Source organism: Myotis daubentonii, chromosome 3 (genome assembly GCF_963259705.1).
Source record: "Myotis daubentonii chromosome 3, mMyoDau2.1, whole genome shotgun sequence".
In the NCBI taxonomy this organism is placed as follows: Eukaryota; Metazoa; Chordata; class Mammalia; order Chiroptera; family Vespertilionidae; genus Myotis; species Myotis daubentonii.
This window is the reverse complement of record NC_081842.1, coordinates 3,999,881-4,023,805: the sequence shown is the minus strand read 5'-3', so window position 1 is coordinate 4,023,805 and position 23,925 is coordinate 3,999,881. Positions and strand designations below refer to the sequence as shown.

General features: G+C 41.4%; 1 protein-coding gene across 11 annotated transcripts in view; it reads right to left on the bottom strand.

The window, feature by feature from the left end:
* Positions 1-23,925, bottom strand: part of TTC3 (tetratricopeptide repeat domain 3) — a 103,980-nt gene that overhangs the window by 21,821 nt on the left and 58,234 nt on the right. For 10 of the 11 annotated variants that reach the window (XM_059686431.1, XM_059686436.1, XM_059686425.1 and 7 more), the window contains 12 exons: positions 22,015-22,137; positions 20,670-20,771; positions 19,999-20,091; positions 18,560-18,627; positions 17,415-17,551; positions 15,409-15,735; positions 14,089-14,340; positions 10,906-10,952; positions 9,785-9,841; positions 8,572-8,645; positions 6,492-6,653; positions 661-1,789 (listed from right to left, as the gene is read on the bottom strand). In XM_059686431.1, coding sequence (XP_059542414.1) covers positions 661-1,789; positions 6,492-6,653; positions 8,572-8,645; positions 9,785-9,841; positions 10,906-10,952; positions 14,089-14,340; positions 15,409-15,735; positions 17,415-17,551; positions 18,560-18,627; positions 19,999-20,091; positions 20,670-20,771; positions 22,015-22,137 — 2,571 coding nt within the window. Of the gene's footprint in view, positions 1-660; positions 1,790-6,491; positions 6,654-8,571; positions 8,646-9,784; positions 9,842-10,905; positions 10,953-14,088; positions 14,341-15,408; positions 15,736-17,414; positions 17,552-18,559; positions 18,628-19,998; positions 20,092-20,669; positions 20,779-22,014; positions 22,138-23,925 lie in introns of all 11 variants that reach the window. The other variant, XM_059686426.1, reaches the window with a different exon arrangement.

Below are 23,925 nucleotides of genomic sequence, written 5' to 3'. Positions count from 1 at the left end.
TCTAGAAAATAGAAAACTAGTGAGTAGGGGATAATCCAATCAGGGTTTAATGAATTCATGCCCAGTAAAGTTAACTACAGAGGCATCTAAATTTATTCTCATGCTTGTTAGGAAGGAACTTTTATGCACCACCCTCCTGTTTCTCTCCATCTGGTTGCCTTAACTCCCTCCTGCTTCCGTTTTGGTAGGAGAAACCGGGCATGCATGTGTAGCCGGGACTCTCTTTCCCTTCCTCTTGGGAGCTGCGTGTGCAGGAAGCACACTGTCCCTCCTTCTCTACATCGTATGGGGCAGGCACCCACGCTGGGAGGCCTCCGGTCCAGCGCTGCTGTAGGGCATACACTGGTGAGCGGGGGTTCCTGTTAGGACATGCACTCTGCATGGTGATGTTTGGTTACATCTACTGATTCCTCTAGTTTGTTTCTCAACTGGGGAAAAACTGGGGTAGAAAACAAGGGTATTGTTTACTAGGCCCTAAAATTCTTTCTTGACAAGATTACCTATTATGTCCTACAAAAGGGATATTTTTAAGACATTTTCAGGTGAAAGCATTAGTAACCACATTTGTTCAATCATTTTAGTGTATATATATTGGCAATAAAAAATGAAAAAAAAATTTAACTTCAGTATTAAGACAACTTTTTTCTATGTAAGTCTTACCTGTATGGCAATCACTTGTGTATGTGGAATATTCGTGGCTTCACCGGTCCTTTCTGGGTTTGCTTCCTGCTTGTGGGCAGAATTTCCACAGTGACCATTATTTCTGCGGGGCTCACTCTGGGCTGGATCAGCACCACCTGTGCTGTACTGTGACTTTACTGATATCTCCAAAGAGTCCTGAAGGATCTGTGTTTCTGAGGCAATCTGGTTGCCAGGGGCATGCTCAGCATTCAAACGACGACCATCAAAATACACAGCAGCACTCTGATCTGGTCTGTCATTGGCTACGTAAGATGACACCACTGTCACTGATGTTTGCAGCTGATATTCAGTTGAAATGGTGGCCAGCGGTGTGTAAATGTTAGTGTACTGGGGCAAGGTCGGGACCATGCTTATGTATGCTGGTGGTGGAGGGGCAAGCTCGAATGCCCTGAAGGGAAGGTATGTACAGTACCCTGTGACCACATGGGCTTGAGTCCAATAGGTTGTTTTCATGTCCTCATGAACTGGCTTGGGAGAAATGGAGGTCGAACGACCCTGAGGATGGCGACTCGCATCCTCAGAGGCTGCTTTGGGAGGACTGGGAGCGACCTCTTTGGGCTTCTCGCCCTCTGAAACTGACCTGCGAGAATTCTCAGACACGGGCTGTGGCTTGGCCACTGTTTGTGGCTTGGCCACTGGCTGTGGCTTGACCACTGGTTGTGGCTTCTCAGCTTCACAGGCTGGTTTGGGAAAATCAGCAGAGGCAGGCTGGGGTTTTGCACCCTCAGAAGCTGGTGCTGAAGATAAACTGGACACTGCTTTGGACTTCACATCTGGTTTAAATTCCCTGGCGGTTGGATTCAGCGGCAGTTTAACTCGTAAGTACTCTCCTGTTTTTGACATTTCTTCCACTTTTGTCTTGATGTTTTTCTTCCTTCTCTTTTTCTTGAGCCGTGATGCAACTTTCTTCAAAGCAATACAGTTGTCAATCACAACAAAACGAGGACATCCTAGGAGGAAAGATTTCAAACCTCCAGCTTTTTCTAGTATCTGACGAGTTTCTTCTGGGAAGAATTCATATTCTTCAGAGAACATCTTGTTACTCATATCCAAGGGACCATGCTCCTCCAACAACTGAGAGAAATAACTGGGGGGAAAAATTTGCATTTATATAAGTTATTATAAGTACTTGTACATGTTCATTAGAAATATACTATTTCCCAAAAAATTCTCCCAAAGCAAATACTATTTCACTTCCAGCTGATCTCAACTCCTCCCCAACAAATATTATACTCATATTAAATCTGAGAAAGGCTAACTGAAACCAATGATACTATAAATAAAGTTTTGTTTCTCTCTCAGAAAATAATTTTTTTTAGTAAAAAAAAAAAATAAAAGGGATTAAAAAGTTACTTTATACGTTTTAATTATATAAGTATACAATCTATTTAAAAAGCAATGAAAAGAAACTTTATCTGAGAAAAAACAAAATGTCAAGTGAAAAGAGGAAATAAAACTTCCAGAAAATATCTGATTGGAATTTGCATTTAGTACATCTATTGTAATTTCTTGTTTAAGAGTAGGATGTGATTCAGAGGTATTGAAATCAATCATGTCCGATCAATAAGCCAATATAGTACAGGATCAGACCCACAAACAGGGCAGGTCCCTTAATCTGCCTCCAGCTCTGGACTGCGGTCACCCCAGGTCTGGGCACTATCTTTTCTCAGGCTCAGAAAGGCTTCCTCCTCCATGTGAGTTTGGTCTTCAGTCTGTAACAGTGAGAAACTAACAAGACAGACACATACCACATACAACTAAGAAGGCTTTTCAAGAGCAAAAATCTCCAGAGAAACTTTCTTAGTAAATTAATCTTAACCAGGAAGACAAGTTATTTAGGAGATAAAAGCAACACTTTTTGAAGCAAAGAAAACTCCTTTCTGTGCAGAAGCTGCTGCAGATAAATGCACAGAACAATTACAAACGGCTGCCCTCTGTGCAAACGGCCGATGCTCTGAAGCATAAAGACCCAATGTCACTCTGTCAGCACTGCTGCTCTCAATACTGAAAAGTCACCCATCTCTCTTAGAGTGTTTTTTGATGACTATGTTCCCTTAGAATAATTTCTACAATTGAAACTTCCCTACATACATGATGTTTTGCAAGATAACATGTTAAATATGTTTTTGCTTTAAGATTCCCATCAAACTTCATTTTTAATGGGAAATTTCTAAAAACAAAAAGGGGTTGAGGAGAGTGAAGTACAAAGAAACAAGTGATGCAGTCTCAGGAACAGTAATCCTTGTAGAGGATTTAGGCTGATTAGTATAAATAACATTGACCCTCCCCTCCTTTGTCTGAAGAGAGTCCTTTTCTGTTGGTGTTTAGTTGCCACTGAGCAAGAGCAGAACAATCATCAATGGTGTATACGTATTTACTTCCATGATGAATACTTAAGAAAATCATTGAAACAGAAAACGTTCTATCTGGATGAAAACACTTAAATCCCAAATGGGGTAACTGAGGAAGAGACCACATGAAAGGAATCACTCTCCATCTCAACAACAAATTTCAAGTTACACATGTGACAAGGACAGTATGATTATGCGACCTCGTGAGCTTTTCCACAGCCAGCCACGAAGTGCTGATGCCGAGTTGGTGACAACCATCCAGCAACCAGAAGGTCACGTTCCTGAAGAATAGTCACGAATATGAAAAATGCTCACTGTGCATTTTCAGGTGAAAAGGTAAATGACAAGGCTGAGCATATAGTACAACCACAGTTTGCAAATTTTAAAACCTATTTTATACACAGACTTTTAAAAGTCTGAGGGGATGCACACCAAAAGTTAACTGTGGTTATATCTGGATGATAGAAATAATTTTTTATTTTGTCCTTTCAACTTTATTTTTTAAAAATTCAAGAATTTGTATTATCTATATATATAAAAGGCTAAGCAACTGTCTGACCATCCGACCGTCTAGTACCTATGATGTGCACTGACCACCAGGGGGCAGACGCTCAACACAGGAGCTGCTGAGCTGAGGTGACTTGGCTGCGGTGGTTCTCAGGTGACGCACCCCAGAATCAGAGAGGAGGGAGCCCGATTCCTTGTGGGGCTGCGCAATTCCACCTTCGGCGTGAGTTATGTTGTTGCTGGGGCACTGTCAGCCCCGAATCTGGTTTACTGTTGAGTTGTGGTGACCACATACGCCCTTTGAGCTGCAGCACTGCCTCAGGTTCAGTGCGGGGAGGAACTGCGGGAGGTTGGCTCCAGGACATGTCCGGCCCATCTTGCCCAGTCCTGCCCCACCAGCCACCTTCTAATTAATTTCCTTTCAATGTGCACAAATCTGTGTATTGGGCCACTAGTTACTTTTATAATCAGAAAAAATTTTTTTCAAAGAAACAGAACCTTCAGGTTTTGTCCACTGGCTAAGTAGCAACAAATTTTTCACATATTCAATGCAGAACAAAATTTGGACTATTTCTTGTCTAGTCCAAAGAAATGATATTATAACCTTATTGGGAATAAAATTTTTATAATTACTATTATTTGAAATGCAATCCAAAATGAACTTTAACTCTATCCACTTTTCTGGCCTCAAAAAAAGTCACTTGGTTGGCATGGCTCAGTGGTTGAGCACTGACCTATGAATCAGGAGGTCATGGTTCAATTCCTGGTCAGGGCATGTGTCTGGGTTGCGGGCTTAATCCCCAGTGTGGGGCATGGAGGAGGCAGCCAATCAATGATTCTCTCTCATCATTGGTGTTTCTATCTCTTTTCCTCCCTGAAATAAAAATATATTTAAAAAAATGAAAGAAAATAAAGAAAAACCATTACGAGGAACCCAAGAACATATAACCAGACTAAATAGGAATGCAGCAACTGAGGAAAACAGAATGACCAAATTGTGAATGAGTGAAAGGTTTTCCAGAACAGTTAGCTTTTGATTTAATTCTCTGTTGCAGATCTTAGCCCTCAGTTTCATTTCTTAAGGAAAACACCATGCACTTCTTATTAACGCCAACCACAAAATGGTAATTCCAAATCTCTCTGAACTCTTTACTCCTTTATGTCATACTAGTGGCCCGGTGCATGGATTCGTGCACGTTGAGAGGAAATTAATTAGAAGGTGGCTGGTGGTGTGGGACTGGGCAAGTTGGGCCGGACACACCCTGGAGCCAACCTCCCGCATTCCCTCCCCAGCCAGCCACACCCCTAGGGTGGTGCCGTGGCTTGAAGGGTATCTGTGGTTACCGCATCTAGGCAGTAAATGAGATTCAGGGCTGACAGTGCCCCAGCAATAACATAACCCACAGCCAAAAGTGGAATTGCACAGTCCCACGAAGAATTGGGCTCCCTCCTCTCTGGTTCTGGGGTGTGTCACCCGAGAACCGCTGCTGCCAAGTCACCACAGATCGGCAGCTCCTGTGTTGAGCGTCTGCCCCCTGGTGGTCAGTGTGCGTCATAGGTACCAGACGGTCGCTTAGCCCTTATATACATAGACTAGAGACCTGGGGCACAACATTTGTGCACTGGGGGTGGGGGGTGGAGGGTGGTGTCTCTCAGTCTGGTCTGCACCCTCCGGGACCCCTTGGGGAATGTCCACCTGCCGGCTTAGGCCCGATCCCCAGTGTGTGTCACAGCGACTGGTCATTCTGCCGTTTGGTCGATTTGCATATTAGGGTTTTATTATATAGGATAACCACTCACACTCGCCTTAAGTGCTAATTTAACATCCACATTTTCAATCCAAAAGTAACTCACACCCAAGTTACTTCAAAAGTAAAGTCAGTTTCTCTTTTATTAGGTTAATGTCAGGAGGTCAAGTCTCCGATACCATACAGGGACACAGGGTCATCCAGCTAAACAGCCATCATCAGGCAGAAGTAAGAATAAGATCTGGGCATCCTTTTCCAGGTAAAAGGTTAACACTTCACCAAGCTACTCGCTGAACTTATAAGATGCCAAACAGATGCATCCATCAACATAAGGACAATGAGATCACATAATCATTCTCCCCCTTGTCAAATGTGTAACTTGAAACTCATGGTGAAACGTTCATGGCTGGAAACTTTTTTTTTTTTTAATATATTTTATTGATTTTTTACAGAGAGGAAGGGAGAGAGATAGTTAGAAACATCAATGAGAGAGAAACATCGATCAGCCGCCTCCTGCACATCTCTTACTGGGGATGTGCCCGCAACCCAGGTACATGCCCTTGACCGGAATCGAACCCGCAACCCTTCAGTCCGCAGGCCGACGCTCTATCCACTGAGCCAAACCGGTTTCGGCAATGGCTGGAAACTTTTATCAGTCCTATCAGGACGTAGCAGGACAGTTTTGGAAGCAGGAAGTATCCACATTAGCAACTCAAACTGACAAAATAATCATTAGGATTTTAAATTTAATAATTAAAAACCCTCAGTTTTATTTGTATAATACTGAACAAAAGCTATAAAAACACTTTCCTTTCCCAGAGTTTACAAGCCATCAATTGATTCATTTAACACATTGTATGTGGGAAACGTGTTTACACGTTTTACGTATTTATACGTTCTACTAGTGTAGTAGAGCGCGGGACACGTATTAATACGTTTTTTATAGACTAGAGGTAGAATGCGGGTAACGTATAAATACGTAAACTAAAGTTATCGTAATTTTACTGAACGTTGCCATTTGAGCAAAAAATTAGCAAAAATGGCCCGCGCCACCTGTTAGCGCGCGATAAAAACTACCTGCAAACAATGTGTTAATAATCATTTGGGACACAAATTAAACAACTTAACACCTTTAACTGGCAGCCCCCATATAAAATAGTTGTTGTAGAAACATTCTACTCACTCATATAGAGTTGAACTTTTTTGCTTTGGGTTAATGTCCCACAGCTTCTTTTTACGGACAACATACTCATTGCTATGCTGTCCATACAGAGCTTCGAATTCTGCTACATCTTGCCGAAGGTGGTCAGGCACTACAAACGGGCCTGCGGAATTTGAATTGCGTCTGTTGATTTAAAAAAAAAATTTTTTTTTTGAATAATTGACCCAGCTTTAGGTGACCGAGAATAATACAGGGTTAGGCAAAAGTAGGTTACAGTTGTTTGTATGGAAAATAATGCCATAATTAATAAATAATAATACAAGAATAAACTCTGTTTCATGTACTCACAACTACAAACCTACTTTTGCCTCACCAACATTAAATGGAAATAAACATAAAGATAGTAGCATGTTATGTGGTATTATGATGCAAAGAAACAAAAACCTCCTACCAGAGAATTTAATGCAGAGAAGTTACCTTCCACAATTACAGTCAAAAAGTAGATGCGCCTGACTACTGAATAAGCACTTTTAATCACCTACTTATTCTTGCTACCAAGAGCACATTTTTTAAAACTCCCGGGTTTAAAAAAATAAAAAGAATCAATGTTGCATTGATTGTAACTTGTTATAGTGAACAATGAAAGTTTTATTATAACTGCTATTAATTTAAAGTGAAATAGAGACTGGTACTTAATAAAAAGATTTTTTTTTTTAAAGGGGATGATTTTGGCACTCTACAAAGATGCAGTTTGAGTGTGGGCTCTCCACCAGATTGCTGGGTTTAAAATTCGGCTCTGCTGTTTACAAGCTCTGTGTCCTTGGGCACATCATGCAACTACACTGTGCATTAGTTACCTTACATATAAAATGAACATAATAATAATTATCTCCTAGGGTGAAAGAGTGGATTAAATGAGTTGTACTATATGGAAAGCTCTTAGAATAATGCCTGGTATAAGTGTAATATAAATATAAGCTATTATAATTTTAACTTAAAACAATTTCTCCACTTAAAGAATCCATGAAAATGACTGTGCAAAACAACTGTTACACAACCTCTTTAAGAAATGTAGAAAAAACCCCAAACTTTTTTTGTGTGTTTTTTAGCCCAGAAAAGAATATGATATAAAAAGGTCACTGCTACTGACTAGTTTTATTTCTACTTATGTCTATTTGTTTCTTCAAAACTCAGCTTCAACAACCAGATGTTATTAAAAATCACTAACATTTAAGGTTAAACTATTACCTCATATATAACTTCCAAAACATCTCCATTTCTCCTATTTTAGCAAATATGCCAGTAATTATCAATAGAACATTCTCTTCAATGAACATTTTAAACCATTTTTTTAATATATTTTTTATTGATTTTTTACAGAGAGGAAGGGAGAGAGATAGAGAGTTAGAAACATCGATGAGAGAGAAACATCGATCAGTTGCCTCCTGCACATCTCCTACTGGGGATGTGCCCGCAACCCAGGTACATGCCCTTGACCGGAATCGAACCTGGGACCTTTCAGTCCGCAAGCCGACGCTCTATCCACTGAGCCAAACCGGTTTCGGCACAATGAACATTTTAAAGAACATTTTCTAGGATTGCCCCATAGTATCTTGCACATAGTAGGTTCTCACACTTATCAAGTGAATATCATCAGCCTTGTGATTTTTTTTTTTTTTTTTTTTTTTTTACTGTCCTCACCTGAGGATATGTTTTTTTTAACTGGTTTTAGAGAGAAAGGGAGAGAAAAACATGGATCAGTTGCCTCTCGTACACACCCTGACCAGAGATCAAACCTAAAACCTTGGTAGGTGCCATGGCTGGGAATCTAACCCACAACCTTCTGGTATAGAGGACAACACTCCAACCAATGGATCCACCCAGCTAGGACAACCTTGTGATTTTAATGCAGTTTTTATGAATTTTCATCATTGACAAGCCATGCTATAAATTCAACCAAGATGGTCACATAAGGTTGTTGTCATAGATGCATATCTTTAGACAGAGAAGTTAGGGAAAGCACAAATGTAAAGTACATTAAATTAACATCGCTTAAAACACTTGAGTTAAAATGAAGCAAAAATTTAAAAACTGTACTTACTTATGGTCTTCACCTGAAGCGATAGTCTCATTATTAGGTGTTACTGAAGTTGTTCCAGACCCAACTAACATAGGCTGGTTTAAAAGACAGAAGAATGACAATAATGTTCTACCTTAAAATTGCCATTAATACTGATGACTGCTTACATAAATAAGCATGCAAACTGACAATATATGAGACTTATCTAAATTGTCTTTTGAATAGGAACACATTAATAATAAAAGTTTCAACAACCATAAATAGGCCCAAATTAACATTTAGGTAGCTTACCACACTCCAAAAAAATTTAAGTGTCACTCAGTTTAAAAGTCCCATTAGTTTTTTTTAAAAAATATATTTTATTGATTTTTTACAGAGAGGAAGGGAGAAGGATAGAAAGTTAGAAACATTGATGAGAGAGAAACATCAATCAGCTGCCTCCTGTACACCCCCTACTGGGGATGTGCCTGACACCAAGGTACATGCCCTTGACTGGAATCGAACCTAGGATTCTTCAGTCCGCAGGCTGACACTCTATCCACTGAGCCAAACTGGTCAGGAACCATTAGTTTTACTGACTGCTCTCATCCTCCTGTAATATTTGTTCACTGTTTCCACACCTGCCCCCAACATGAGCCCTCAAATACATGAGAGCTATGAAGAGCCCACTAGTGACCTCATGGGTTTAGAGCTCGGCCTTGGGTGAGAGGAAGGAAGGGAGCCTATCAAGTCTGAGATTCTGCTTTAATGGTTAGTATTTACCACCTTTATTTTGAATATTTTTGTTATTGATAAGAGGTATCATGTCATCATACAAATGGTAACATAGGGCATAGGGAAGTCAAATAACTTGCCCAAGGTCACAGAGATAATAGAAACAGCAATAAAAATCACAATAATTGGTCAAGAGCCAAGCTATAAATTCAGGTCTAGCTGACCCCAAAGCTGTCTTGGTCACCCTGTTCTAGAACCATCCAGACAAAATTCCACATTATGAAAATTGTCTTTACTCAGAAATTTTCAGAAAATAAAAAGGACAATAAAAATAAAAGTTTCTTTTAAGTGTTACTTATATACAATATGAACCTTGAATTTATTCAAAGACTGCCAAAATATCTTTAAAGCCTAGAAACTCATCTCAACAAAATGCTTCAAAATATCCCAAGAACTGGTTACTTCTAACTTACATATTAAATTATTTTACATAAGAATTAACTCAGAAAATACTCCATACCTTTAAATCTTTTGGCTTCTTTTTCTTGCCTTTGTTTTTTATCTTGGTAGAATTAAACTAAAAAAGGAGAAAGAAATCGCTGAACACTCAAGTAACAGCACTATGAAGCTACCATGTATCATACCATGATTTTGAGACTGGTCATAAGTTGAATTACATAAAATGTTTAACAAAAATAACACTATAGTGTGTAAGCCCTATTGTTATGATTTATAACAGAAATTAAGAAAAAGTTTAATGTTGCCTAATGTTATAACTGAAATTACATTGTTCCAACATTTTGAACTCATTTTCAATAGTTTATATCAGACTTTTAAGATAATTCCAGGTACATGCTGATAGTATTTTCTTTTTTTTTTTCTTTTTTTTTATTTTTTATTGCTTAAAGTATTACAAAGGGTATTACATATGTATCCATTTTATCCCCCCGCCCTAGACAGTCTCCTAGCCTCCCCTAGCTGATAGTATTTTCATGATTTTCCTTTTACTTAGGCAAACTAGACACGTGCACCTGGCCAGACACTGGAGCACTGGCAGTGCACTGAGGAGAAGCTGTGACCTCTCACAGGGTGTCAGTTGTGCTTCCATGTGTAGCTGGGCAATACTTGACAGACTGGACTAAGACAAAACCTCAAGTATAGATGACTTGATCCTAAAAAGTCAGTAAACAAGCAATTTTCTGTTTGAAAACTGCCACAACCTACTAAGGAAGACAACTCTGGCATTATTCTAAGTTAAACTCAATTTGGAGGCACTCAAAACAAAGTCCCTTTATTTTTCTTAAAGAGCAAAACATGAAAATTTTCACAATTACAGGTAACTTTTCATTTTTATGCCAGGGGATTATTCAAGAACTGCTTTCCTATTTCTAAGACTAACATTTATTAGTTGTGAAACGTTAAGGCCGTTGTCTAATGTAAGCCTCAGCGTTTGCTGATTTGTTCCAATTCCAAGGGGCAGATTGGGATTAACTTCCTAATGAAATAGTACATGCTATTGGAAGTCCTCCAGATTGGGTTCTGGGAGTGCCACCTAGGATGGAACTACACTGGCCTGGGTCCTCCCCTTCCTTTGGCCAACACAAACCAGAACACAGCATTTAAAGTGATCAAATGACTCACTGGCACATCCCCGCTGTCTTGTTTCCTCAGCACAGTGCAGCGGCTGTCTGCAGGAAGAGAGACCGTTTTGTGAGCAAGCGAAGCATTAACATCGCCATATAATACACCCAAAAGGGTGGGGAACCCTTCTCCTGCCAAGGGCCATTTGGCTATTTATAACATCACTCGTGGGCCACACCAAATTATCAACTTAAAAATGAGCCTGCTCTATTTGTTCAAACATTCAATTAACTCACCCCTGATGCCTTGGCAGGGCCGGACCACATGATTACTCGGGCCTTGGCGGGCCAGGCATTCCCCACCCCTGCACTGTAGCTTTAAAGAAAACCACCCCAGGTACACTGACACAGACTATGGTCTATGCCTCATTTGGCTTTGACACAAGTCTAGTTTAGGAGGCAAGGGTGAAATGGCTAACTAAATGGGAGACCAGCTTCAAAGAACCACAAAATTTCAACCCATTTCAGCATAATTTGAGTGCCTTCTAGGTGCCAAACTCTATGCCAGGTGTTGGGAATAGAGATGCACAAAACAGTCCCTGCCACCCACACACCTGTTTCTACAAAAAAGACAACCAGGCAGATGCCTGCCACCCAGTGTGCTAACTCCCACAATAAATACATGGGAGCAAAGCTGACGGAATAATGAAGTCTTCAAGGGGAGAGGCCCAGAGGGATCAGCAAGGGCTTGGGGAGGAAGGGGCTTGAAATGAACACGCAACGGGGTGGGATGTGGCTGGAGGAACTGGATGAGCAAGGACAGGAGGCAGGAAAGCACAGTGCAGGTTGGGACACAGTCATTGGTGTGGTGTCGATTCAGAAGGCAGATGGGCAGAGTGACGAAGAGCCCAGGTACATGATGTGAATTTAATCTGTAGGCAAACTAAGCAAGTGCTTCCCAAAAAGAATAGTTACAGGATCAGACAGATGTTCCTCAAGAGTCCCTAGAGCAGCGGTTCTCAACCTGTGGGTCACGACGACCCTTTTGGGGGGTCAAACGACCCTTTCACAGAGGTCGCCTAAGACCATCAGAAAACATATATAATTACATACTGTTTTTGTGATTAATCACTATGCTTTAATTATGTTCAATTTGTAACAATGAAAGTACATCCTGCATATCAGATATTTACATGATGATTCCTAACAGTAGCAAAATTACAGTTATGAAGTAGCAACGAAAATAATTTTATGGTTGGGGGTCACCACAACAGGAGGAACTGTATGAAAGGGTCGCAGCATTAGGAGGGTTGAGAACCACTGCCCTAGAGGCAATGTAGGAGGAAGATTTGGAGGGGGAGGGTCTAGGTATGGAGACCAGTTTGGAGGCTACTGACTAGTGCATGGAAAAACCGCCGCGCTCCTGGCTAGGAAGTGGGATGGACAGGGAAGGAGAGATCCAAGATGAAGCTCATTTGGACTGCTGACAAACGAGGTATGGAGTAATAGGGAGAAGGAAGAATCGAGACCAATTCCAGGCTTCCTGCTTAAAAACCGGATATATAACCATGTTACTGACGAGATAAATTCAATAAGTGGGACGTAAACGAGTTCAGACACATTGCTCTCAAGGGACCTCTTGGCTTTCTACACAGAAATTCCAACAGGGAAAACGCACCCCGACTTCAGGAGGCAGGCTGGGGCTCCCACCTACCATAGCATTGGTGACATCAGTGAATATCTTTATTTACAAGATCCATGGACTTTTTAAACTTTAAAGAAATATAAGTACATCTAACAAAAGGAGACAAAACTGAAAATGTCAGGGTAAAGGTGAGAGGCAGAGCTACGGGACTTGAAAATCTGTTGGCCAGTCATTTGCTGCTGGCTTCCGACTCTCTGGCCGAGAGCAGAGAAAGGATTACAGCCCGGTGGTCTGCGCATTTTAGGTACAGAACACCAGAATCGGAAAAATGCACAGAGTGGGAGCTGTGTCCTTTTCAGCTGTCCGGTGGTGTGACCCAAACATGCATTGGGATGTGCAAGCTCAGTCCCGGGACAGCCTTTTCCTGGCGGCAGCAGCAGCAAACGGATGGAGTACATCCAGGCTGTCTGTGCCCTGTCACTCCAGTCATGGAGAGAGTCCTGGAGAAATAAAGCCTTCCTACGGGGGTGTGCTCTTCACAAGGACCACAGCAAAAGCAAGCCTTTGGTTCCTCACATGCATTTCAACTTTGTAACATGTGACATTTTTGTACAGGGCCAGACTTTTAATGTACATTTTAAAACAAACACCACGAAATTTCCAAGTCTAATGCCTAACAATAAAGTCAACTTCTGATGATGGGGGAAGGGGAGAGGCATTACCCTAAGACATACATGTAATAGCAAAAATAAGAAATTCAAATTAATTTAGAATCTAAAATGTTATAATTTAAGCAAAATGGGACCACACAGATCACTGACTCCAAAGTCTCTTATTTTGATGAAGAAGAAGCTATGAATCAAGAGAAGCTAAAGAATTAACCACCAGTTATCATATTCAGCCAAATTGCACTCCGAGCCCTTACCCACACAGGTCCCTGATTGCCCTCCATCCTCTCTAGGCCTGGTGGTCACTCTGTCCAATTCCACCTCCAGCTCGGACCCCACCCCCACACCAGGCTTTCCTCTTCCCAGGAGAATGCATGTGGCTCACTCCGACGTCTGAACCCACTTACCCACTCTTCTCTCACTGGGCTTACCCCCACATTATACGTATATTCATCTTATTCCCTTTTGTAGAGCAAAAGGTCCCGAGGGCAGGGAAGAGCGGAAGCATTCCTGAATTCCTTGTTAACACCTAGCATGGGCCGCAAAGCAGCGCAACAACAAGCTTTTTAAGGAATGAGGGGAGAAGTGAGCCAGAGCCCACTCCTCCTGACTTGCAGTTCCCACTCCTCCCACAGCAGAGGTGCCGTCTGTCTGCTTTAGGTTCTGAAAACATCACCTTCTGCAGCCATTTTCCTGACTGCTCCAGATCAAACCCATTTCGTAATTCTGTCAACATGCAAGCTCTGCCACTACACTGTCAAACTATCTAAGATGAGAACAGTGATCTGAATATGTCCACAACACTGAGTTCCATAGAATAAAAAGGTTTTAACATAAAAAAAAAGTACTATTCTTAATCACTACCCTCCACAAATACACATTTCCCCCCCCAATTTTAGGTATAACATAAACTGAAACTCGACTCACATACCCATGATATCGAAGAATTCGTCTAACGCATTGTGCAAGGCTGGGAACTTGTCTCTGTGTTCTTCCAGCAGCCAAATCAGACACCGGGCTTCCTTCAATGATGCCGACTCGCAGAAATAGTCCAGTTGCTTTCCTTCTATAGAGTTTAGTTTATGACCATACTTTTCATTCCAGAGAAAAGTCATGATGCTAAAATCAAGCTCCTTGAGAGATGCTCCATAACGAGAAAAAAAAGATTCTGTGGCATCTAAGCCTGTGATAAAACAAAACCCAAATCAGATGGAAAACCACTTACTGCAAAACCACATTCACCTTCACATCTTGAAAATGGTTCCATTACAGTTTGCTTACAATTGCAGTGAAAACATGTAAATACTTGAGAATAAACTTGTTTAAGCTACTATACATTTCATAAACACCACTTAACATGGACATGCTAATTGCAATAATTCATACCTATTAGTTGAATAAAGTGGGCCAAAGGCTTCTATTAGTTATTTTTATTAAACTTAGAAAAAGGAATTAAATTCCTTTACAGATACAGCAATAACCTTCTCACTAATTCATAATGACTTTCATTCCAAGCAGTACAAACTAGCAAGATTTTATAATGCTTTACTACACATACTCCATAGTAACAAAACATCAGTAATATGCACAAAAAGTAATATTCCCAAACACCCTTTAAAACAGGAAATGGTTAGACTACAACTCTGCCTGCAGCCGCCTCCCCCAGTGCCTCTTGAGGGCCTTGGGCAAAGAGCCTGGCTGGGCCTTCCTCAGCCAAACCAGGAAAACCAAGAGAGAGGAAGTTTTATAATCCCGTGGTTTACAACAACACAGGTACTTTTCTCCTCATCCTTAGAGATGGTTAGTCCTGAGCACAGATTTGCCTAGGGTGATCCTAAGCAAGTATTCCATCCATTCTTCCCTCTAACTTCTCCATTACGGAATCAGACTTCTGAACCACAGGAACCCAGAGGGCACGACAGGGGGTGGACAGGGGTGCTATGTACCCATGGCTGGGCCCAGTATTTACAGTTCTTACATTTTACACGTTTACAAATACTTAACATAATACGGGACTAGATTTTCTAACTGACTGAACTTTTTTGTGTTTACACCTTTTGAAAGTGTATATTATAACCTTTCTGTAAAATAAGCTATAAATTGTCAGTTGGAAAAACAGTATTTTTAACCATACTCATTTGTAGTCCTACTTTTAAAAAAATCATAAATAATGACAAGAAAACAAAAAAAGACTCTGAGGCCCACATGTGTCCTTTCTACTAAACTGCATCTCTAAAAGTGAATGACATACCGAAGCTATTAAGTTTCTGGATCCAAGTAGCTAATTTTGGGTCCACTTCTTTAAGTTCACTCAAAACATGCAGGAATATCCTTGTTTTGACTCTATTCTTTTCTTGAATCAAGTGACGAATGACATAGTCCACCGCTTCATTTAGAAAATTTCTGCTGGAAAAACAGGTGGTGTAGTCTTCTGTGCTCAAAACCTTCCAGGAGAGCAGCTCTTTGAGGAGCGTGGACGCGTTCAGCACCCCGGACTTGATCTTGTCGGCATACTGCTTGATGCACTGCAAGATCCTGTCGTCCAGGAACTGACAGCTCTCAGCACTGGCCACAGTTTCTAAGGATAAACCACAGCGGTCAGTTACAGTGAGAAATAGGACCAACCTGCAGAGATAGAAACTTTGAGAGAAATGCTGTAACATTACAGAGCAATATAAACATGGCGCAGATGAATTCTTCGTGTTGTTTTAAATAAACAACTCAAGAAATTTTAAATTAGGAATCTAAATACAGGGTGGGGCAAAAGTACGTGTACAGTTGTTCATATAGGAAATAATACAATAATTAATAAATAATACAAGAATAAACTCTGTGTTTCGCTCAGTCACAAGGGTTTTTGCTCCACCCTGTATTTAACAATACCTTTAAAAAATATAGAAGTTCATGTTCAACAAAACACAGAAAAAGTACCTTATCTCCTTCACTCTGTACCACTCATGTAACATCTGAAATTGTATCCTTTTAAAATAAAGTTACTTCCCTCAACCATTCTTCTTCTTTTTTTTTTTTAAATATATTTTTATTGATTTTTTACAGAGACGAAGGGAGAGAGATAGAGAGTTAGAAACATCAATGAGAGAAACATCGATCAGCTGCCTCTTGCACATCCCCCACTGGGGATGTGCCCGCAACCCAAGTACATGCCCTTGACCGGAATCGAACCCAGGACCCTTCAGTCCGCAGGCCGACGCTCTAGCCACTGAGCCAAACCGGTTTCGGCCCTCAACCATTCTAACCCAGCTTCATCAACTACCTAAAATTATAAATTTTATATCCAATATAACATGTTTATACCCAGTAAACATGTTTAGTCATTAAGAATACTAAGGGGTTTTTTGGAGTTAAAGGGATCATTTATTCAGTTACAGATTCAATTAATATTTGGCAGTTCTTATTACTCATCTTATTGTTGGATCCTAAATTGCAGACCTATGGACTCATTGACTACTAGTCAGAAAATATCTCAGAAGTTCACCGTCCTGTCCACTCTCTTCCTACAGGATGGCCATCGTCCTGTCCACTCTCTTCCTACAGGATGGCCATTTAGCCTCTTGTAGCACGCGAAGTTAAAATACCAACATTCACTGAAAACTTTTTCAGTAAGAAAGATCATTTTGGTTGAAACATTAATGGAATACTAGATGAAAAAAATAAAGACAGCAAGAGGAAATATTTTATTTTATAGATGGCCATCGTAGAAAATGAGAATAATTTACTTCCAGTCAACTGGAAGTATACATACAGACCAACATGTCCACAGAAATAGTGAAATTACCAGCTATGTTCCCACATTGATCATGGAATGATGACAAGATGAACATAAAACAAAAAGGCTGTCCTAGGCAATCTCTACGGTACCTTTTCTGAATAGCTTCATTTAAACTCAGCATTACTTCAGATAAGTAGTAGTGATTTCATAGTTCACAGTTTTAGGACCTAAATCCACATAGTGGAGTCTACAGACCATCGTCAAATATTGTTTCCACCTTCAGTTCAGCAAAGAGTAAACTCACAGTCTGCCCCAGCTTGGTGGCAGGTAGTGTTTTGAATCCCTTTATATTGCTTCCAAAATCAGTGCTCTGTGTACCATTTGCTCCCGTGACAGTATTAAAATATTAACGGAAACCTACATTTCAATTCAGTAACAATTAACCTAAGTCCCAGTAGGATGAGTATTCACATTTATAGTCTAGGCGAGAATACATTAGTGTTATTATGCCTTGGACTCCAGCATACCTTTCTGCTCTTCCGTTTTGGGTGGATTACTTTCCCTTAAGTCCTCTTCCATTCTTTCTTGTGCTAATTTTTTTGCTTCCTGTTTTTGGATCTTTCTCTTCAATTTTTTGTCTTCTTTCAGTCTTAGCTTCTCTAGGCTGATAAACATTTACAATTAGTGATAATTCACCTGTTATAAATCCAACTATTTTCCTTTGGCTACTATAGAAAGCATTCTCTAAGCAGTAAGTTAGGAGTGTTCCTTTCTAGTCAGAGCTTAGCCTGCATCTTCTGTTCGAGATCAAAAGTTGCTGACACGTGGTTAATGCAGTCAAACTAACGGTACTTGCTGCATGAAAACCAGGGCTTCAGGGGACTGAGGGACTTCACTAAGGATGGCACATACAGATGGCACAGATATTATTTCCATGTTCACAAGTTACTGCTTAAGGTGAATAGGAATAATAAAAATTACTCTGCAAGATAATACATGTACACACTTATTTAAAATTAAAAATCCCACAGTAAACTATTATTTTCACATCCCAATAATGGCCCACAACTACGGAATTTGGTTAATATGGTTACAATGAATTCTCTTCAACAAATAAGTCTGTTCCTCTTTTCTTTTGCTTTTTCTTGGTCATCAATGATGAAAAAAATCACTTATCAGAATGGAAAACAAGAGGCAGGACCAAAAAGAAAAGCAAAAAACATTGAAATTATTTGATCTGAACAAGAAAATACAAAGAAGGAAATAATTTTGACAGTACATTGATTATTTCAGTGTGAGAAATAAGTCACTGGTTCAAAATGTTTGCTGAAGAGAGATAACAAGAAACTATGCTTTTGGAATTAAAGTTTAAACACCTGCGATCTAAGTATACAATTTTTATCCAACTGCCAAATCTATTAATGAAACGTCATTTCACAACGTCAAATGTCATAATTTTACTTGTAAATTCAACCACTAAATAAGTCTATGATTCACGTTTCAGTATTTAACCATTCCAGGCTAGTTCTCTTTAAATTTTAAATATCCATAAAAGGCATTTTAAAACCACTTAATTGGACATGTGTGCACAGCCAATTCGAAAACAGCATAATTTAGAAATTATATTGTAAAAGACATCATGAAGCTAGTGATGGATTGTTAAAAATCTTACCTAGAACATTTCTGTTTCAGAATAGGTTTTGATGGAACCTTCTTTTCTTTTACGACTTTGTGTTCAAACTTTAAATAAAACAAAGATACCAGAAATTTGTCTTATACTCCCAGGACATAAAGCACAAAACCACAAGAAACAAGCATTTCAGAAGCACACACAGTCAATGGTCAGTTTGGCAGAAAACAGGGATGATGCTCTGACCCAGACAAAAGCCCAGAAAACTTTAATAAAACAATGTATTGAAAAGAGAAACAAGAGAGTACAGACACTTTAGCAAGATGTTTTAATGTTTTTCAAATTAAAAGTAAGCGGAGATCAAATAAACTACAAATCTATATATACAAAACCCTAATATGCAAATAGACTGAACAGCGAAACAACCGAACAACTGGTTGCTATGACGTGCACTGACCACCAGGGGGCGTGTGCGGAACATGGCAGGCATCGACCGTGGCAGGATGGTGGAGCAGGTGAGCAGGGGCACAAGACCAAGATGCTGTCATTGGGGCGAGCCTCTAGTGGTTACTGAAAATTCTTTGCTCCCATGTGCCACGATCCTGCCAGGCGCTGGTACCTGCTGCCAGCACTGGCCCCGCTTACACCCGCTACCATTGCCGGAGCTGCTGCTCCCACCTGCTGCTGGCACCCAGCGCTGACCCCGAAAACTTGGTGCCATCAGCAGGTGTGAGTGGCGGCTGCCGCCCCTGATTGCCCCCAAGGGCTTCTCCACCTCCCCCTACTCCTGAGGGGCGATCGGGGCAGCAGCCACTGCTCACACCTGCTGACAGCATTGGTCCCACTCTCACCCACTGCTGGCGCCAGCCCCAATCGCTCCGCGCTGTCAGTGGGTGTGAGCAGGGCTGGCGCCATCAGTGCGTGGGAGCGGCGGTGGTGGGAGTGGGGCTGCCAGCAGACAGCCGTGGAAGGAGGGGCCGGGCAGGGGTGTGGAGGATGGGTCAAGACCCGCCTCTGTGCCCACTGTAGCCTTGCAGCCCACAGCTACTTTCAAGGTGCATGAATTCATGCACTGGGCCCCTAGTATCATTATAACAACCCACTCCTGCCACCTCCATATAGACCAGGTAAAGGTAATCAATCCCTTAAGACACTCCTCCCCACCCTAAGTACCTTTACCCCCAAACACCCAGAAATTTACTGGGAATAAAGAAAACAAGGTTATAAAAGAAGTGATAACAGTAAAACTAAACTGTAAAAGCCTCCTTTTCCTGCTATGAAATAAAAGAATGTGAGAATCCTTTATTGCAAAGAAGCATTCTCATATCCTAATTGTTTGTATATTGTCTGAAATTAAGAAACTGTTTCCTAGAAAAGACAAATCTGAATCATACAACTTTCATAAATTTAAATCATGCTTTAAAAGGTATAAGCATTCTCATTGTCAATTTAATAAGATTTCCCCTTAATTAGATACTTACTTCACATTTAACTTGACCACCACTGCTGAAGATGATAATCTTAGAGATGATACCTTCACAGTCAGGGGTAAGACAAATTCCTTGTAGAAAATCCTATTTGATTAAAAAAAAAAAAAAAAAAAAGAGTGCTGCATATCAAAATCAATCTAAACATGTATACTACTGTAACCATCAGGAATGGTTAAAATGTCATCAGAAACCTCCTTCAGGGCGGCATTGAAAGTCCCTGCTTGTTGCCATGGGACCTGCGGAGCCTCCCTGCAAAAGGAATGACTTGCTTTGGTCAGTGCAAGAAGAGCTGACAGGACATACACCAAGCATGTCCCAACAAAAGCGTAAGAAATGCTGAATGGACTGGCCCTTGGTCTTTATCCTCTGTCACAAGAATATGTACCAGGAAAGCTCAATTCAGACACAAAAACACAGCCACAGTGCCCAGCGGCGGGGATCAGTGGTTGACTGTAGGCCTATGAACCAGGAAGTTACGGTTTGATTCCCAGTCAGGGCACATGCCTGGATTGTGGGCTCCATCACCAGTGGGGAGTGTGAAGGAGGCAGCCAATCAATGATTCTCTCTCATCACTGATGTTTCTCTCTCTCTCTCTCCCTCTCTTTGAAATCATTAAAAAGATTAGAAAAACAAAACACCCAGAGAATCTTATTAGCCTTACCTTGTCAATTTTATCATTAAAGGTTGTTGTTTTTAACTTCTTCCAACAGTTCATGTGAAATTCTATTTTGCAGTACTGGCAACAGCTGATTCGTATAAAACCCTGGGGGGTTAAAACAATGTTTAATTCACATTTTAAAGGTGCTGTCTCTCTCTCTCTCTCTCTCTCTCTCTCTCTCTCTCTCTCTCTCTAACTCACTCACAATGCATCTATACTAATAATAGCCTAGGTGGTGTCACGCCCTCATGTCATCACAAGATGGCCGCACGCACAGTGGAGGCGGGCCCGGCGCATGCTTTGCGTGGTGAGGCCTGGGGGTCCCATGGCTCTGCGTGGCTCGGAGGCTGGTCCCAGCGGAGGAGGCAGGTCGTGGCAGGGGAGGGCAGTTGTGGGCGATCAGGCCAGCAGGGGAGGGCAGTTGTGGGCGATCAGGCCAGCAGGGGAGGGCAGTTGGGGGCAATCAGGGCGGTAGGGGGGCGGTAAGGGGGCGATCAGGCAGGTAGGCAGGCAGGCAAGCGGTTAGGAGCCAGTGGTCCCTGTGGGATCGGGCCTAAACCAGCAGTCAGACATCCCCTGAGGGGTCCCAACTGGAGAGGGTGCAGGCCGGGCTGAGGGACACCCCTCCCCATGCACGGATTTGTTGCACTGGGCCTCTAGTATTAAGATAAAGAGTGAGCTGTTTGCATTCCTCTGGTAGACACAACTAGATACATTTCCTCATGGGGGAGCATACTACTCTGTACCTAGAATGCCAAGTGCCAGAGATACAGAGCTTGGCTGACATATTCACTTTCATAGCTTACAGTTGCATTATTCTTTACAACATATAAAATATTTTATAAACAATATTCCATCTCAGCTCTAACCAGGGACCGTGCCACAATGGGCAGCTTATTATCTTCTTGAATCAACTAAGGCCCAGTAACTTATTCACTCAATTATGTGCCAGACTTGATCTCAAATTTAGGTTTCTGAGAGCCAATTCAGCGGTTAACAATGGCCTTTTGTTCTTGGAGTCCAATTTTACAAGAGACAGAATTGCAACAAATCAGAGGTAATAATCTTGTTTTGTTTCCTGTGTTCCTAGGAATAGGCAGTTGATGGCACAGTGGCTAGAAAGGGGAAATGGAATTAGCCAACTGGCCCTCAGTGTTAATTTCAGTGGCTCTGGGTCCCCATGTGAGATGATGCAGACTTAAAGAAGTCCAGGGGGAGGAGTGGGCAACAGGACATAAAACTGCTGGTACCCCAGAGAACTTGGGTGCCTCCAATTAAAGGATTGGTTCTAAATTCATTGTAAGGCACAACGGTGCAAGTTAACGTCCTAATGCACAGTCATACTTGCCTTAAAGTCTGGATCTGTGATGTATATCTGGATTTTGGAATATCCATGGCACTTCTGATAGCAACAAACAGCATCTGGCACTGGAGGGAACCTGCATTCTTCAATAAATTTCTCTAAGAGCATCTAAAAAAAAAAGATTGACCGTTTGTCAATCAAAATGCTTGTGATTTCAATAACTTCTTGCTGTCAAAATATTTTCATCCTAGAAATGACTAAATGTTTAGCCAAGAACAAACTACATACCACTTTTTAATGGAGGCTGATACAGAGACGTGTCCAGAGAAAATGATGGAATGGTGGGGGAGAGGGGCAAGAACTAAAACATTTTTTCAGAATTTCAAAGTCAGAATCAAAATCTTATCCTGTTATAACCATCAAACCTCATTGTATAATATGTAACTCATAGAAATCTCCTTTAAGCATCCAGAGGGAGTCCTAAGGTGAAACTCCCTTAGGACTCTACTATTCTCCTGATCCTAAGGGTGCTTCACCTGGGATCCTAGCACCTCACTCGCCTCCTCCTGGAGCCCCTGCCACCTGCGCTAGTTCTTGCCCTGAGAATGACCCCACTGCTCCTGCACCTTTGTTATCAATAGTTCCCATGCCTCCATCCCAATCTAGTTTAAAGAGGAAAACACAATGATCCTTTGTTTTACAATTTTTTAATAGCAGCTTTGGGTAAGATATCATTCACATAACCATACAATTCACATATGTGTTTTTAGTGCATTCACACGGTTGTATGACTATCACCACAGTCTAAATTTACAACATTTTCATCACCCAACAAGAAACCCCATAACCATTAGCAACCCCTCCCCATTTCCCTCAATTCCTAGCTCCTCCCAACCACTAATCTACTTCCTGTCTCCATGTAGATTTGCCTGTTCTGAAGATCCTATATAATAAAACCCTAATATGCAAATTGACCAAACAGTGGAACGACCGGTCACTATGATGTGCACTGACCACCAGGGGGCAGACACTCAATGCAGGAGCTGCCCTCTGGTGGTCAGTGCGCTCCCACAGGGGGAGTGCTGCTCAGCCAGAAGCTGGGCTCACGGCTGGCGAGGGCAGCAGCGGTCGTGGGAGTCTCTCCCGACTCTGCGGCAGTGCTAAGGACCCCTGCTCCCCCGGAGCAGGCCTAAGCCGGCAGTCGGAAATACCCTGAGGGGTCCGGACTGCGAGAGGGTGCAGGCCGGGCTGAGGGACCCCCCCCCCACACCCCCAGTGCACAAATGTTGTGCACTAGGCCTCTAGTTTCATATAAATGGAATCCTACAATCAAATGGAATCCTACAATCTGTGGCCTTTGTGTCTGGCTTCACTTAGCATAATGTTTTCAAGATTCGTTCATGTTGTAGCATGTGAGTACTTCATTCTATGGGCTGAATAATATTCAACTGTATAAATAGACTATATTTTATATAACCATTCATCAGTTGATGGACACTTTTTGCCTCCTGTGAATAATGTTGCTATGAACATTCATGTACAAGCTTTTGTGAGGACATGTGTTATCTCTGTATATATCCAGGAATGGAATTGCTGGGTCACAGAATAACTCATTCTTTAACCCACTGAGGAAGTGCCAGACTATTTTCTCAAAGCAATGGCACCGCTCTAAACGCCCACAACAACGCAGGAGGTTCTGACTTCACATCCTTATCAACACTTATTCTTGGTTGCCTTCTGAAGATAACCATCCCAATGGGTGTCATATCTCACTATAGTTTTAATGTGCATTTCTCTGGTAGGTAATGTTGTTGAACACCATTCATGTGCTTACTGGCTATTTGTATAACTTCTTGACAGATACGTCTATTCACATCCTTGGGGTACTTTTAAATTAGTTTAGTTGTCTTTTTATCATTGAGTTGTGAGAGTTGACCCCTATGCTTTTAAAAGCTT